The 16411-nt window shown below is 42.8% G+C and overlaps 1 protein-coding gene across 1 annotated transcript in view; it reads right to left on the bottom strand.

Annotated features, from left to right (window-relative positions):
* Positions 1-16411, bottom strand: part of ABLIM1 (actin binding LIM protein 1) — a 216003-nt gene that overhangs the window by 19388 nt on the left and 180204 nt on the right. Inside the window, exons 10-13 of the mRNA XM_010859295.1 lie at positions 14917-14994; positions 13740-13895; positions 11141-11176; positions 8655-8784 (exon numbers count right to left, since the gene is read on the bottom strand). Coding sequence (XP_010857597.1) covers positions 8655-8784; positions 11141-11176; positions 13740-13895; positions 14917-14994 — 400 coding nt within the window. The remainder of the gene's footprint in view (positions 1-8654; positions 8785-11140; positions 11177-13739; positions 13896-14916; positions 14995-16411) is intronic.

The following is a 16411-nucleotide window of genomic DNA, read 5'->3' as shown; positions in this document are numbered from 1 at the left end:
CAATAGCATCTTTTTTTTTTTTTTTTTAATAGGTTTCCCTAGGGTTGATCCTCAATAACCCCAACTGAATTGTGCCACGTCAGAAGAATCCTTTACTCTTACACACATTAGAAATTACTCACAGGAATAATCCCTAACTGAAAGAATAATTCTTGTGGGCTGTTCTCAAAGGAAGATGTAGAGAGACTCAACTTCCTTGCTTTGAGTGTTTTTTTGAAGACTCTGCATATCCGAAACACTGATGCTACTGCTCTAAATCTACATTGCTCTCTGCCCTTAATCCTGCACCTCTAACCTTCCTGTACCTGTAGAACATCAAATTTTCTGGTGGATATGTTCTCACAGGTTTTGATTATGATATCCAAACAGATGAAACTCGATTAAGTTTGTTCTGATAGTTAATAGCCAGAGTCATTCACACACAAAAACAGATGCATCTACAGGACATCAAGATTTAAAGTCATTAGAATTGGCATTTTGCCCATGAATTAAGTCTTTCTATTATTAAGATGCTCTGCTGGCAAACGGCAGGAGAAGCCCATAACTGCTATGGCTGATGGCTCTCAAAGTCTACGGGGTGTGTGTATGTGCTCAGTCATGTCGCTCTTTTGCAGCCCTTGGACTGTGGCTGACCAGGCTTCCCTGACCATGGAATTTTCCAGGCAAGAATACTGGAGGGAGTTGTTTTTTCCTTCTCCACAGGATCTTCTCGACCCAGGGATCAGACTCATGTCTCTTGCGTCTCCTGCATTGGCAGGTGGGTTCTTTACCACTGTGCCACCTGGGAAGCCCTCAAAAGTATGATTTGACTGTCTAAATTCCCTGAATGTAGACAGCTGAATGCTGTCTCCAGTTGGGCAGAGGTTTTTCTGGCAGCATATCTTCAGCAACCATTGCCCTTTCTAGTCGACAGGAAAAAAAAACAAAACACAAACACTACTATGCTGAAGTCTCTGTAAGTAGATTTAACTTTATGATCATTTAAAGCCTCCCATAATGACATCTTAACACACTAGGCAGACAGACACTCAGCAACACAGCCATCTAAGTGCTCCTGAACAATATGGTTTCTACATGTCACATGGCTTGTTGGGAATAAGGTCTTAGAATATATAACATTGCTAGGTACCAAATTCTTAGCCCTTAAAAGATGAAAGGCATTACAATGTTTGGCATTTTTAAAAGAAAGATATTCTCAAGATGAGGCCTTTTCTAAATCAAACACTCTATCTGTAAGTGATAAAACATTTCACTCTCTCCTGAATGGAAATAAATGGTGAAGGCCCCCAAAGGTTATTTTTGTGTGCACTTCATTACTCAGACATAAGGGATATATGCGGCATCAGATGAAATAATCATATATGGAGGGTATTATCATCAACATCAATCAGCCTGGAGTTAACGCTGTTTAAAATAGTATATATATATCATACTCGCCATTTTGTTCTCTAAATAAGTCCTTATATTGGTTAAGTTGTTGGTGATCTTAGCTACTGGGATGAGGAGCTACCATGTATATAGACTTATACTTTCCTGGTCTTCACTTTTAGCTCTTTCCATGTCAGTTTAATGTGTCAATTTTTCAGTCCTTGAGAGATCATTCTTTGGCAGGATTCCCACCGTGCTTAACAAATTCAAATGCTCTGTCCCACTTTCTCTCTTCTTTCTGGAACACTGAGAGCCTCAGTGACAAATCCTAAGACAAGTCAATCTAAATGGCAATGCTTGTGTCTGCTGCGGGAGTCTGCTGGCCTACCACTTAGCTTCCGAACTCTAAGTGCTTATGTCCTAAAATATAAATGCCAAGGGGACCTTAAAAATTGGCAGCTTCTAGAATTTCATGACAGAATTTAAAGATTACTGGTTCTTGTCTAAAGCTTCAGGAAGTGTGAGGGTTTCCTTCAGCAAGTGTCAAATATATATTTGCATCATAGCAACTCATATCTATGGCAAAACAGGGAAGGTTCCTTTCAATGAGATTTAATATATGTAGCTCTCCTGTTTGCAAGCCTGATTCACAGACACAGAAAGTAATGTCTAATAGTATTTCAAAGAGAAAGGAAGAGAAACTCTGCAAACAGTATAAAGCCCAAGTGAAAGTGAAAGTCGCTCAGTAGTATCCGACTCTTTGCCACCCCATGAACTATACAGTCCATGGAATTCTCCAGGCCAGAATACTTGAGTGGGTAGCCTTTCCCTTTTCCAGGGGATCTTCCCAACTCAAGGATTAAACGCAGGTCTCTAGCATTGCAGGCAGATTGTTTACCAGCTGAGCCACAAGGGAAGCCCACAAAGCCCCAAAGTGAAAACAGTTTCTCCAAATAGGCAAGCACTTGTCCAGATGGCACAACAAGGACATACTGATATAAAATGAAACTGCAAGGAAGGTCAGAGAACAGAAATAAAAACACAATGAGAAACAAGAAGGGCATTACAGAAAGTAGATGGGAAAGCCAATGAGAGAGAGAGACAGCTGGTGACGTTCATCTAGGCTCTACACCTATGCAGGCGTCCTCAGCTCAGTGGACCCTGGGGGCCTGGGCCACTTAAGTCTGAAATAAGGGCTAAGAATTAAACTAGGGCAGTGGAATGAGGGCTTATGGCTGCCAGAGTGGCACGAGGACTCCTGCTTGCAGCTACATCTTCCTGAGATGGACATCCTACCCTAGAGTCCTCAAGCGCCTTGGTTTGTATTTGTTTTAAAAACAATTTCCTGGAGATTACAGAACAAGCCCCAAGATACAGAGTGAATGTTCAAATACAGAGCCATGGAAAACACTGGGAGATTTTGCTCCTTTAAAGATATCTTAGATGTGTTTCTCCATGGTCATAAGTTCCTCTGTGCTGGAGAGGACTTCCATGTAGATACATGTGTTTCAGAATAAGAAAGATGTAATTCCCTAGAGAATCTGCATTTAGCTATTCAACTAGACTAAACTTTAAAACAATATGTTTAATATACAAATTCTGCATGATTGGTTTTGCAGTATAGCAAAAAGCCTTTATAACTAAGCATATAATATTATGTACTTCATATTTTATATCTGAAATACATAAACTATTTCATCTGAACAAACTGTAGACATATACCCAGTTTAAAGAAAATGGGAAAGAGACTATCAGATATTTTTAAAGTATAAGTATGAGACAAGCCAAGGCTTTTTAGGATTTAAACCTATACTATTTGACTGTATACTCTGAATTCAGACTGAAAACAGAAAAGAATGCATATCTGTATTTTTAATAAAGCACCATTTAGGTACATTGAGGTACTGTAATTTTAATAACTAGTTGGTGTTTCTATTGAAAAGCACACATTGTTAATTTTGTAATTTAAATGACTCAAATAACTGTTTTAGCCTCCATAAGAATGAAATTTCAGCATGAAATTAAAAGATGCTTACTCCTTGGAAGAAAAGTTATGACCAACCTAGACAGCATATTAAAAAGTAGAGACATGACTTTGTCAACAAAGGTCCATCTAGTCAAGGCTATGGTTTTTCCACTGGTCATGTATGGATGTAAGAGTTGGACTATGAAGAAAGCGCCGAAGAGTTGATGCTTTTGAACTGTGGTATTGGAGAAGACTCTTGAGAGTCCCTTGGACTGCAAGGAGATCCAATCAGTCCATCCTAAAGGAGATCAGTCCTGGGTGTTCATTGGAAGGACTGATGTTGAAGCTGAAACTCCAATACTTTGGCCACCTGATGCGAAGAGCTGATTCATTAGAAAAGACCCTGATGTTGGGAAAGATTGAGAGCAGGAGGAGAAGGGGATGACAGAGGATGAGATGGTCGGATGGCATTACCGACTCAATGGACATGGGTTTGGGTGGACTCCGGGAGTTGGTGATGGACCTGGCGTGCTGCAGGTCATGGGGTCGCAAAGAGTCGGACACGACTGAGCGACTGAACTGAACTGAACCGGAGAATGAAATTTTCTAGTTAAAAAGGGATGGAAAGTAAAAATTTGCTTTAAAAATTATTCTTCAAGTATATTTATATTGAAACACATCCCTCTAATAGGAATGAAGGTTGAGAAGGCTTGGGGGTCTCTCTGATCCTGGTGCTGCCACTTCTGAGCTGCGAGTCCTTGGCCGGGTCACTTAACCAGGGCCTCAGCTGTTCATCTACCCCTAAGCCTCCCGCCTGCTACTTTAATCACAGGATACTGTGAGGAGTGATGTAACCGAAGTGTTCAAAGAGCATCATGCTGAGAGGGAAATCACAGATGCACAGAGCGGAGTGCTCATTATGAGGAGGCGTGTGTGCTCATTCACGACCAACTTTTTGTGACCACATGGACTGTAGCCCACCAGGCTCCTCTGTCCATGGGATTCTTCAGGTGAGAATACTGGAATGGGTTGCCTTTTCCTTCTCCAAGGGATCTTCCTGACCCAGGGATTGAACTCACGTCTCCTGCATTGGCAGGCAAATGTTTTACCACCGTGCCACCTAGGAAGCCCGCCTATAATACAAGTTGGCAAGGGCATTTCACCTTGCCAACTACAAACTGGCACTTGCCATCTACCTCTACAAGGATTAAACCATGAGCTGCTGCAGCTGCTGACCTTCAACACCCCCTGAAAGGAGCTCAGGGTGGAGAACAGGAACGAGGCCCTCTGTGCTCTGGGAAAAACTGGCACAAATAATCTGTCAAGAATTTTAGAAAGTGCTGTGACTGCTGAAAAAGACAGATGTCTTTGCTAAAGGCAAGTGGTGTGTGTCTTCAATAGGCATATCAGCAATGTTATTTTCACAGCCTAGAAAATGCAAAAAAATAGCATGCTCACAAAGTAACTGCTTACTGATAGGGGCAGGAAATTTATATTTTAGGACTCAACTGAGTTGGACTCAACTCAATTGATGCTTTTGAACTGTGGTGTTGGAGAAGACTCTTGAGAGTCCCTTGGACTGCAAGGAGATCAAACCAGACAATCCTAAAGGAAATCAGTCCTGAGTATTCATTGGAAGGATTGATGCTGAAGCTCAAACTCCAATACTTTGGCCATCTGATGCAAAGAACTGACTCATTTGAAAAGACTCTGATGTTGAGAAAGATTGAAGGCAGGAGGAGAAGGGGACGACAGAGGATGAGATGGTTGGATGGCACCACCCGACTTGATGGACATGAGTTTGAGCAAGTTCCTGGAGCTGGTGATGACAGGGAAGCCTGGCGCGCTGCAGTCCATGGAGTTGCAGAGTTGGACATGACTGAGCGACTGAACTGAACTGACTAAAAAACTGAGTCCTAAAAATCCAGATGAGTAAAACGGTTGGGTAGACTGCAAACAAAATTCAGTCAAAGAGCACAACGCTTAGGCTGTTCGAGAAAGTGTTAGTGATGTGAGATCTTGGAGCTCAGGGTTAGAATCCTTCAGGTCTGTCTTAAGACCCATGACAACATCTGTGCTTGCCTGCAACTCTCTCCTTCAGCTCTTGGGTTGGCCAGAAAATTTGTTTGGGTTTTTTCATAACCGTTTATGAAAAATCCAAATGGACTTTTTGGCTAACTCAATATTCTCTTCAGTTACTTTGGTTCAAATCAAGGCTATGGAAGAAGTCAGCATTCTCTTGGGAGCTCCGACATATTTTAAATTATGGCCCCTTGGTGATCCCTCTGTGGCTCCTGGCTCCCCCACCAAGTAAGGAGAACTGAGAACTCCGATTGAGGACTGCTACCGAAGCACAATGAGAACAATGGGAACGACACAGAGGGAAGGGCAGAGATGGGCAGGAACAGAAAACGGAAGGCAAAGCCCCTCTTCTCCATCATGCAGACATCAGGACAAGTCAAAGGAAGATCACCCTAAGAGTTGGCTCAAGGAGAGAAATTTCAGTTACATGGGCCTAGGTCTTTCGTACTGTCCAAACATCTTAGTGGTTACGTGGCTTATCATCATGAAGACAACTTTGGAATCCTTGTTCTGAATACCGTGGGGGTTTTGCTGAGCCATATCACATATCAAAAACAGGAAAATTCCCCAGATATATATTATATTTTGCTTCTAACACAGAGAAAAGCAAAATGATAATATATATTTTTTCCTAAGCAGGAGAGAAGCAATCTTGAGGTCTCCAAAGTACTTCCTGTTACTTCGTCTAGAGCCCTTAGAAATGACATATTTCTCCCAAGGAGAGATGCTATGCCAGTTCTAAGACACGGCCGGGTGTGAAGTCATGACGCACGCAGGCATGCTGAGAGGTCCAAAGCTGGGGGCTGACTCTTGGAGATGCACCTTATTAGCCTTCCCAGGGCGCTAATAAATCTCCGCTTTGCAGGGTGCTGCCTGGAGAAGCCTGCCTCCTTACCTTTCACATGGGGAAGGAAGTGGTGTCGGAATGGGGAGTTGGGGCGGGAGTCGCTGTGGGCGGAGCTGAGGCTGCTGGTGCGCAGGAAGGACCTCTGCACACCAGGAGACAGCAGCTCTGTGCAGCAAGGACCGGGGGCAGGGCAGGGTGGAGACAGAAAAGAAGAGCAGAAATTAACACAGGAGCAGGGATGCTGCCATCGTTCCAAGGGAGGGAAAAGGAAAAAAAACAAAATAAAGAACATTAATCAGGGGTCTGAAAACGGAGGAAGGAAAAGGGGTTAAGAAGGCGCCTGCGAGGGGTTAGGCACAGTGGGGAGAGTCTGCCAACGGGTCCAGGTCAGTCCAGAGTCACTCTCCGAGGATAAATGGCTTTAGTGGGAGGGAACGGCCACCAGGACATTCTGGCAGGATGACACCCGCGACCGCTGAGTCGGGACCAGGCTTGCCACTTAGAGTCAACCATGGCTGTTTTTAAAAAGGCACCTAACAAAACAGAATCCTCTGACATGTATGTTTAAAAGTTTCAAGAACCTTGCAAAAAAACTATTGGGCTGGCCAAAAAAGTTCATTTGGGTTTTACATTAAGATGACAAACTCAAATGAACTTTTTGGCTAACCCAATACCAATATGTCAGGGTCAGATTCTCTCTTTTTTCTGTTTAAGTGGTAAACTTCTCCTACTAGAAGTTTAATTTTACTTTGTCCTTGTCTGTGTCCCCTAGGTGGCAAAGAGCTGCCTATGATGCTGAGAACTGGGCAGTGGAGGCACTGATGAGCTGGAAACTTAGTTACGGACCTTTAAGCTAAACCAGACCGAGGGACGTGCATGACTCTCTGGCATCTAGAACTTACGGACTGGACACTTCAAGGTGCTCTGTGTTGACCATGACTGTGCTAGCAGAGCCCCCACCTTGAAAAAATAATCTTAATAACTGGCATCACACAGGTCCATAACGTATCATGGAAGGGGAGGAGAAGTGCTTAGGATGCACAAATTGTTCTGAAGCTTCTTGGAATCAGAACTATGATGGGAACACAGGAACACTTTCTACTGCCCCATGAGGACATGGCCTTTTTGGGAAACCAAGTCGCTCACTGACCACTCTCTGGCTATCCAGTGGTCTCTCGGACAGTTTCCCGGCAACCCTATGTCATTCTGACAAGGTCATGGCTGCAGCCTCAGTGACCTTAGGGGTATGCCCACACATAGGTATGGTGGTATAAAGGATTTCTCATCATCCAGGCAGATAAGGGCTTAAATCCAAACCCAGGAATAAAATGGATATACATGTATATGACAAATGAATTCCTTTCCTGAAAATTTTCCTTTAATGGTATTCAACAAATACTGAGTAAATGTTTAGGAGCCTAGAGAAAACTATATATTATTGAAGGATCTAAGAGTAAAAATTTAATCCTCTACAAGCACTAAATTTCTGGCTTTAAAGAGAAGATTGCAGCCTTTTTACATTCAGTTCATCCCTTTGGTTTTATTTTATAAAATAAGTTCCCATATGAATGGGCTTATGAGCCTACACAAAAGCAAGAGGCTTAAAATGAAGTCTTTGTAGACATGCATCATCACCAAGTTTGTTTAGAAAGCCAAAATCTTCCTTGGTGAATGTATTTCTTCTGTGGATTTATTCATCTGTCATCTGTGATAAGATTCTTCTTTTTGTACTCCACATAGGAGACACCCTCTAATATGAAAAAGGACCACATTTTGCAGAGATAAAGGTCGAATGAAGATCATTACTCTTAATAGTCTCCATCATAGCTCGTCTCCAGTGCTTATATGTTTTCCAAGTCTGATTCAAACTTTTAGGTAGGAAGGCACCTTAAAATTGACCAAATACAGCCTGTGCTTACATATGAGACTTCCTTCTAGTGGGTTCTTAACCAAGCACCCACAGTAATACCATGTGCCTGGATGAGGGAACATAACAAACCCATCCATAAATGACTGACACTGGATTTTAGATGATGCTGGTAAGCCTAAAAGGCACATCACCATATTTTCTTTCGGAGATCTCCATTTTAAGTCTCAATGTGCTGAGATTATCTTCAAGTCTTAAAAAAATAAATTCCTTTACTTTTTGTTGTCCGCTGTCAAAATGTAACAATTCAGTAAATCATAATAATCATAAAATGTGTCTTGTTTTAAGAAAAGAAATAACAGAAACTGTAATGGGATAGGAGTTTTTGATTTTTTTCCCTGGGAGAAGGGAAGGTAGATTCGGCAGGCAGTCAGATTTTTAATACACTACTGGTGGTGGGGAAAACAATCACACAGAAACACAGAGGGTTATCCGGAGTGAATCCAGGGAACAGGCGCCCTTACCGGGTCTGTGAAAATGCTGAGGAGAGCGGGATGTGGTTGGAGTGTAGCTGTGGCGGCTGTACACCGGGGAGTTGATGGAGCCCTGGCTTGTGGACCGGTGGATCATCCGGTCCCGCCCATCCTGGTACCCCTGGAAGAAAGTGTGAGACGGTGGGCGCACGACACACGGTCAGGCTGTTGTCAGGCTCAGTGAAGTCAAGCTGCACCCAAGTCCCCCAGGAACTATCTCGTCGACCCGCTCCTGTATACATTTTAGGGGCACGTTCCTTAAGCAGGTACGCAAACGAACACTCCAGGGGTGACGCCTTTTGTTCAAAACCTGTAGTCCTTGCCTTTACCAAGATTTTAAGATGTTAAAGTGATAAACTCCAGTGTTGACAGAGGTCTGGGAAAAGAGGGAATAATTCCAACGACCATGTTTATATGATGCTTTTCAGTTTTACAAAGTGCGTTCGCATAGGTTGTATCATTAGACCTGCATCAGAAGGAAGGTAGAACATGTGGTGATCCCTCCCTTCTCCATAAATGTGGGATGTTCCAGAAGGTTCCATGCAGCTGAGACCTGTGGGCAGGTGTGTAGCTCGTACAGTGGAGCCTGTTTCAGAGACAGCCTCCTGACTCTAGTCTCACCCCTGGATCCAACCACCTACGCATACCATCTATGCATGTTGATCTGGGGCATTCTAAGTTGATTTTCCCGGAGAATAAGCTTGTGGTGGCCTCAAATGCAATAATTCTATCTCTAAGAGGCAAACCTAAAAATACTTTTTAAAATTATCTTTAAATGGAAAAATTTCCTCAGATATTTATAATGTCACCATTTATAAAGACAAAGTTTTGTATGATGTGCTCAACAAATGGGGGGCACACTTAAGCTATGGCATATCAATTTAATGGAATACAGTAGCATCATACCATGTCCAAATCTAAAGAATACTGTACATATAAAGTTCAAACAAAAAATCATACACACAACCATAACTTAAAACTGTAAAAGAATTAGACGAGTATAGGGAATGTTTTACACTTTAGGAGTTTGCTGTCCTATGAAGTTTTTACTAGCACAATAAAAATAAAAGTTTGAAAAAATGCACAAAAATGATTTAAATTAAAATCTCAATTACCATGGACATGTGAAATGCAAGAGCAAGAGGCAAAAAAGCTTTGGTTTGATCCTAGTTGGCTCTAACAATAAATTGAAACAACAACAAAACAAAATTCCTGCAATAGTGTGTCTCAGTCTTGCAAGTGGTCAATTATAGAAATGACTGCTTCATAACTTCAGTTATAAATGCCCATAGAAATTATTCATAGCGCTCAGTATAAACCATCACAATACTACAGAGATTGTACCATCTCAAATTACAGTGATTACCTAAGGTCAGTCCAGTTCTATATAGACTATCCAGAAAGTTACTTGACTTTAAGACAAGACTACTGGTTTTATTTATTATTGTTCATAGATGGGGGTAGACCCAACCCCTGAGGAGTTTGCTCACTGGGTGCATAAAGAAATGCAGAATAAGAAGAAGCATGCTGGAACAAACAATCCCTTTGTTATTATCTGTAACAGCTTACGTGAAAGAAAGTGCTGGGCTGGACCTGGGTGCTGGAGCATGCTCAGATTTGAGTGGGTCTGAGCTTAGGCTGCTAGTTTCAAAACTACCCTCCAAGAGAAAAATTACACAGGAACAACAGGAAGTACTTCTAAGGCTTCTGGTCACCATGTAGGTAAGTCAATGTGGATGAGGGCAAAACCAAGAATTTCTGGGACCAGGGCTATAGAGTGAAGGTGTTGTTCCATTTTGTAAATCAATATCACCGCCTTCCTGAAGAAAGTTTAAGAAAATGGGTTGGGAGTATAAATCATTTGGGAGCTGCGTCTTTGGTGTTGGATGCTACAGAAGGGAAGAGTATGTTTGGGTTGACACGGGACCCATAGCTTACTATGGAACAATCACTGACCACTGTATGTGATCCAGACACGCAGGAGGTTATTCCCAAGGGAACAGACAGGCTGGTGGACTTGATAAAAGCCACTATACGGTCTGTCTACCCTGAGAAGGGAGACAAGACTATTGATTTTAGACTAAGAGGGCTGGTCTTCCATGAAGATGGCTCTGCTGATGGAAACACCATGGCCACGGTTGGCCATTTCAGATAATCTAGTAGGTTGGGAATCAGATCAATTAATTATGGTTGATGAGAAAGAGCCCAACATAGGGACAAATGGCTCTACTCCCTGCAAACACTTTCCTACTATTCAGAGGTGCAATGTACAACTGGTTTTATTTCCTTGTCTCCATTTAAAAAGAAATGTGCTTCTGTGTCTTAGAGACATATCTTACACTAAGGAGTCCTACATTCATGATAAGCTCGTGCAGTTTTTCTGTTCGTTTAATGTCCTTTTGCAAAAATGTGAGTCTAGGAAAGGTCCAAGAAATTCTCCAATTCCACCCATTTAAATTTTCAAAAATGGCACTTACTTCCGCTGATGGAGTAGGAGACAGAGTCCTTGGAGACTGGAAGAATAAGAGAAAGTCACAATGTTAATCACTTTAATTAGAGTTGCTTATCAGAATCATCTGGAAACATTATTCAAACCACACATGCCAACACCCTTGCCTGTCCTCCACCTTCTGATTTAGAAGATGAGAATGGGGCTCAGACAGGTACACAATGACAAAGCCCTTGGGGGACCCTATCAGGGACGTGTCTCCCTGATAACCATGGGTTTTGACAAATATGCTGTAATGCTTTTAGGTAATTAAGTTAGAGAAATTGGAACTATTTCCTCTCTATATTCATGGTTTACCACCATGAGTTACAGTGTCTACTGAAACACAGAATTTGGTAAGCACAGTTGCTGACTAAGTTATAACCACAGTAATTAATCATGTAATATGTTATGGTGACCGCCTCGGTGGCATCTTCCCCAGGAGGCCTTGTCGACCTCACCACCATTCACCTTCTGGCTTCCATCTTTCTAGGATTCCTCGAGGCCGTCAGCCGACCAAGCCCTCTCCCACCTCAGGGCCTTTGCACGTGCTGTGTCCTCTGCCAGCAGTGCTTTCCACTCAGACACCCGCAGGGCGCACTCCCCATTTTCAGTGAGGCCTCTGCTCAAATGCATTACCACCCAGTCCCTTCTGTGATCCTCCCAGTTAAGGCAGCAACTCAGCACCCCCTGACCCCTGTGTACTTTCTCCTTACTCTGCTTCATTTTCCATCAAAGCAATATCACCCTGTAATATTATGTTCTGTGTCTGTCTATTCTATGTCTCCCTTTCCACTGCAAGCTCCATGAGGGCAAGAAATCCATTCATTTACAACTAAGTGTTCCCAGCGACTGGAGTAGCTCCTGGCACATAGTAGGTACCCAATGAATATTTCCTAAATGAATGAATGAAATGTTCACAATTAAAAATGCAAAAAAGCTTTCAAACAGAAATGAAATGCAAACGAAGTGTTCTGAAGAACACGGCCAGTGGCGGATTTCTCAGTTTCAGAATCTGCCCTTCTTTTCCAAGTGTACAAGAAGTCACTGGCCGTCTGTACTCCAGACTTCCTCGAGCCCCGTGGTCTGTCTGATCTGCTTTCTGGAGGCACAGATGGCTACACAGAACTTCAAGCTTACTTCTCCATTGTTTCTAAAACGGCAGTATATGGATTCTATGGAAGTGCTAATGATCAAAAGGATAACGAAACAGCTTGTAAACTTGTCTAAGCTGCAAGCTTCATGGGTTGGAGACGAGTTCATGAACACATCTGATTTCTGACTGGAGGGCATCCACCTAGTCCAGACTCTGTGCTCAGAGAAACCTGTAGGCCATCATTCTAGGCTACTGTTGAGTGCTTATGTGCCAGAATCTAAATACTTCACTTAATCCTTACAGAAAACCCCTACGGTAGGTGTCCCTATTATCTTGAATTTACAGATAAGGAGATGGAAATATGCAATTTTTCCAAAGTCATATGGAGAGTAAATATCAGAGTCTGGTTCCAAACACAGAAATGTTCCCTTTAAAGCTCAAACATCTGGGCCCATAACACCATAAAGCCCATAACACCATAAAGCAACTCGCCTCCCCTTACTTGTATGGCTTGAACATTAGGCAATTCTCATTCACTCCCTGTAGGACCAGCTTCTATGTACTCTGTTCAGGAACCTTCCTTTGCCCCTTATCCTCTGTGAAACTCTGCCCGGCAAAGGCAACTGAACCACCCAAGCCAAAGATCAATCAACCTGCACTTCAAAGGCTGCAGATGCAGTTACAGCTATGTGACCACTAGGTGGCACTACATGTAAACGGACACCACTGCCCACCCAAGGGATCATTTCAACCAGGAGCTATGCTCTGAAATACAAACCTAGATTGGAAAAATAAAAAAATTAAAGATATATATATATATGTATATGTAAATATATACGCACATATGTAGGTATATACATAGATTTTGTCATTATCTGCTTTACAAAGAAGTTAGGATTATAAAGGGTGTCTCAGGTCAAAGTCACATAACTAATGAGTGGAATCCCTGGGTTAAGCCCAGGTAACTCGATTCCAGAAGCCCATCTCATACCACTTTGCTGTACTGTGGCCCTACACATTTTTTTCTTTGCATATACTAATTATCTTACGATGCTAGAAGACACAGTTGTCAAAATTTAGGGGGTGTGCTCTCTCTCCTCACGATCCCCATGAATATATTTCAGCTCGCCCCAAGGCTACCCCCTCACCCCAGAGGACCCTTGCCCTGATCCCCTCTGCTCACAGACTCTCCCCAGTTTCGGCTCCCTTCCCAGCAAGTCAGCTCCTCTACCCTCCAGCTTGGTCCTGATACTCACTCCTCCTGCCCTGTTGTTTCCTTTGGTTGGTCTGCTTCCCCACCTCTCCACACCTCCCACGGGGAGGGGATGGTGCAATAGGCTTCTGACTACCTCAGCGCACCTGCTACAGAAGCCTGCAAACAGCGAGCAATGAGAAGGACTCTCTGACTTATCTTGACTCCAATCAGTAGTTTTTATACAGGTGGCAAAAGAGAAAGAAGTTGTGCCCTTCACGACTTCTGGGAATTTATTACCTCTCCCAGGCTCTGCCTCTCCTGCTTGTCATCATAGCCCGAAGAGTAGAAAGGCTCATAGGTAATAAGATCTGGACGTTCAATGTCGTAAATCGCCTTGACCTTGGGAATGGCTGCTAAATCCTTGTAATCCAGGATTTCATTGTCCACTTTTGCCTGCCAAAGTTAAACAGAAAGAAAGATCATTCTGCCATCTTATCTCTGGGGAACTGTGGTTAGTGCATCTCATGTCTTATTTAAGAGTGAAAATCTTAAAAACAAACAAATCCCCAAATACTTTGCTTAGCATGGTCACACTGTTTATAAAGTTGCCTGTTTAAGACTCACAGATATGGAGCACAGAATTGTGATTGCCTAGAGGGAGGGAGATTGGGGTGGGAAGAACTAGGAGTTTGAGACTAACAGATGCAAAATTTCTTATGTAGAACGGATAAACAAGAAGGTCTGACTGTACAGTATAGGAAACTATATTCAATATCCTGTGAAATAATGGCAAAGAATATGAAAAGTAATATGTGTACATATGTATAACTAAATTATTTTACTATACATTAGAAATAGATACATTGTACATCAACTATATGTTAATAAAATAAATTTAAAAAATAAAGTTGCCAATTTATACCAGATATTCATATTTTCAAAAAAAGTCACCAAAAGCTTGGGGGAAAGTCTAAGTAGAATTCATCAAATAGAGAAGAATGCTAATCTTCAGGATTTCCTAAATTTATGACACAGAAGGGAAAGCTCAAACAGATGGTCAAAAAATCCTCCCAGATGGCTAAAAACAAGAACTGCATATTTAATAAACTAAATATTTAAAGACCTTTGTGGCAGAATTTAAGGACACTCAGTACTGGAATTATAAAACATATAATTAATCTCCAAATATCTATATGTAAGTTAGGTGCAATAATTTTTCAAGTCCTGTATCACATTACTGCATTTTATAGGGTTATCTACTCAATCACTCTATACTGATGGTCACATCCACAGAAACATTGGATCGCCTGGAGGAAAATGGGATTGAGATAGCTGATCTACAAGAATGAAAACTGGATCTCGTAACAGAAATAGAAAGCATTTTGAATTATTCCCTTTCAGATTATCCAGTCCACACTTACCGTCTGCTACCTTACCTGGCCTGGAAGTATCTCTTCCAGAAGCGGATACTTACATAGATAGTATGACCCGGGGAGCCAGGGATGCTGGAGCCTGGTCGAGAGTAAATGCTTTCAGAGGAAGTCCTGGTAGGCTGTAAAAGAAAGAGTGTCATGTAAGATTTCAGACCGTGGCTTCCGAATCACGACTGGCTGAAGTCCCTATACTTGCCTAAAGACTTAAGCTGATTAAAAAGAGAAAGACTTGTAACTTTTCTGAATAAGGGAAAATATAACCGAGGAAGAAAGGTCAACGAGAACGAACTGTGCCGTCAGCCTTGAAAGTGCACCTGGGGGCTTCTTTCTTCTCCTTGTCCCCGACACCACCATCGAGCACATTCCATCTCCACGACCACCACCCTAGCACCATCCAGTCACCACCTGTGCTCGCCTGGACTCCTGCCATGGCCTCACCTTTGGGTTTCCTGCCTTCGACCTGCCTTCCTTCGACCATCTGCAAATCCACTGGGCACCCAGTGGCCACAGAGATCTGTGAAGAATACAGTCTGAATGGTCACCACCCTTCTTTTGGCGTCAGCATCTGCAAAGAATGGAGTCACCGCTCCCAGGGCCTCGGGATCTCGTCCCTGCCTGCCTCTCCTGCATCACTCACTGCCCGCTGTCACTCACAGGACAGGAACGTGTCACTGCCTCAGGATCCTTGTCCTTGCTGCTTCCTCGACCTGAGAAGCGTGCCCTCATCCCCCGTTTCACTTTTCTTCCCTCCTTCAGTCTTGGCTTAAATATCACCTCCTCCAAGAAGCCGTGTCTGTTCCCTTCCTCCAGAGTTGGTGGCTTGCTGTTTTCTCTCCTCGCATTAATCCTGCTTTCTCCTTCACGAATAAAATGAAAAATGCCGTACTTGTTGGTTTCGTCATCATGTCGATCTCGCTCATTACCCTTAGTTATGGCCTCTGGCCTCAGAGGGCTTCTTTTCTTACCACCTACAGTGCCCACCGTTTTGCACAGGTACAGAGCAGGCATAAATATTTGTTGTGGGAATGAGAATGTATTATTTGCAAGCAACTACTCAGTTTGTGGATACTTGACTCATATTAATTACATGATTTGCACTTAACCGCATGGAAGGTCACTGAGTTAAGGTCCGTGGTCGGCCACCAGGGAAAGTATAAAGTGGACTTTGTAACACAGACTTAGAGAACCCTGAGAGGGAGGGATGGTGACGGAAGATGGAGGCAATGCATGAACTGGGATTAACAGCCCCCCAACCCCTGCTTGGTATGTTCCGGAAAGCTCTGCAAAGACACCAAAGGCCTGGTCTTAGAAGGCTTCTCCCTTCCATGCCGCTATTTCTTAGACAGGATGATTTATAGATCTGTGTTAGGAATACTGTTTCTGCTGATATTTCGGGATCCTGATGTGAGTATAACTGAGTCCCAAGAACCCCCTCTAAAAACAAGGATATTGTATCACTATGGACCTCACATCTGAAACAAGGAAAGCAAGCCCACCTGGTCACCTTGAGGCAGGCAGTGCTTGGACCTGCTTTGA

This window comes from Bison bison, unplaced genomic scaffold (assembly GCF_000754665.1).
Source record: "Bison bison bison isolate TAMUID 2011002044 unplaced genomic scaffold, Bison_UMD1.0 scf7180017864456, whole genome shotgun sequence".
Taxonomy (NCBI): domain Eukaryota; kingdom Metazoa; phylum Chordata; class Mammalia; order Artiodactyla; family Bovidae; genus Bison; species Bison bison.
The sequence above is the reverse complement of the archived record's forward strand: the minus strand, read 5'-3'. Positions and strand labels throughout refer to the sequence as shown.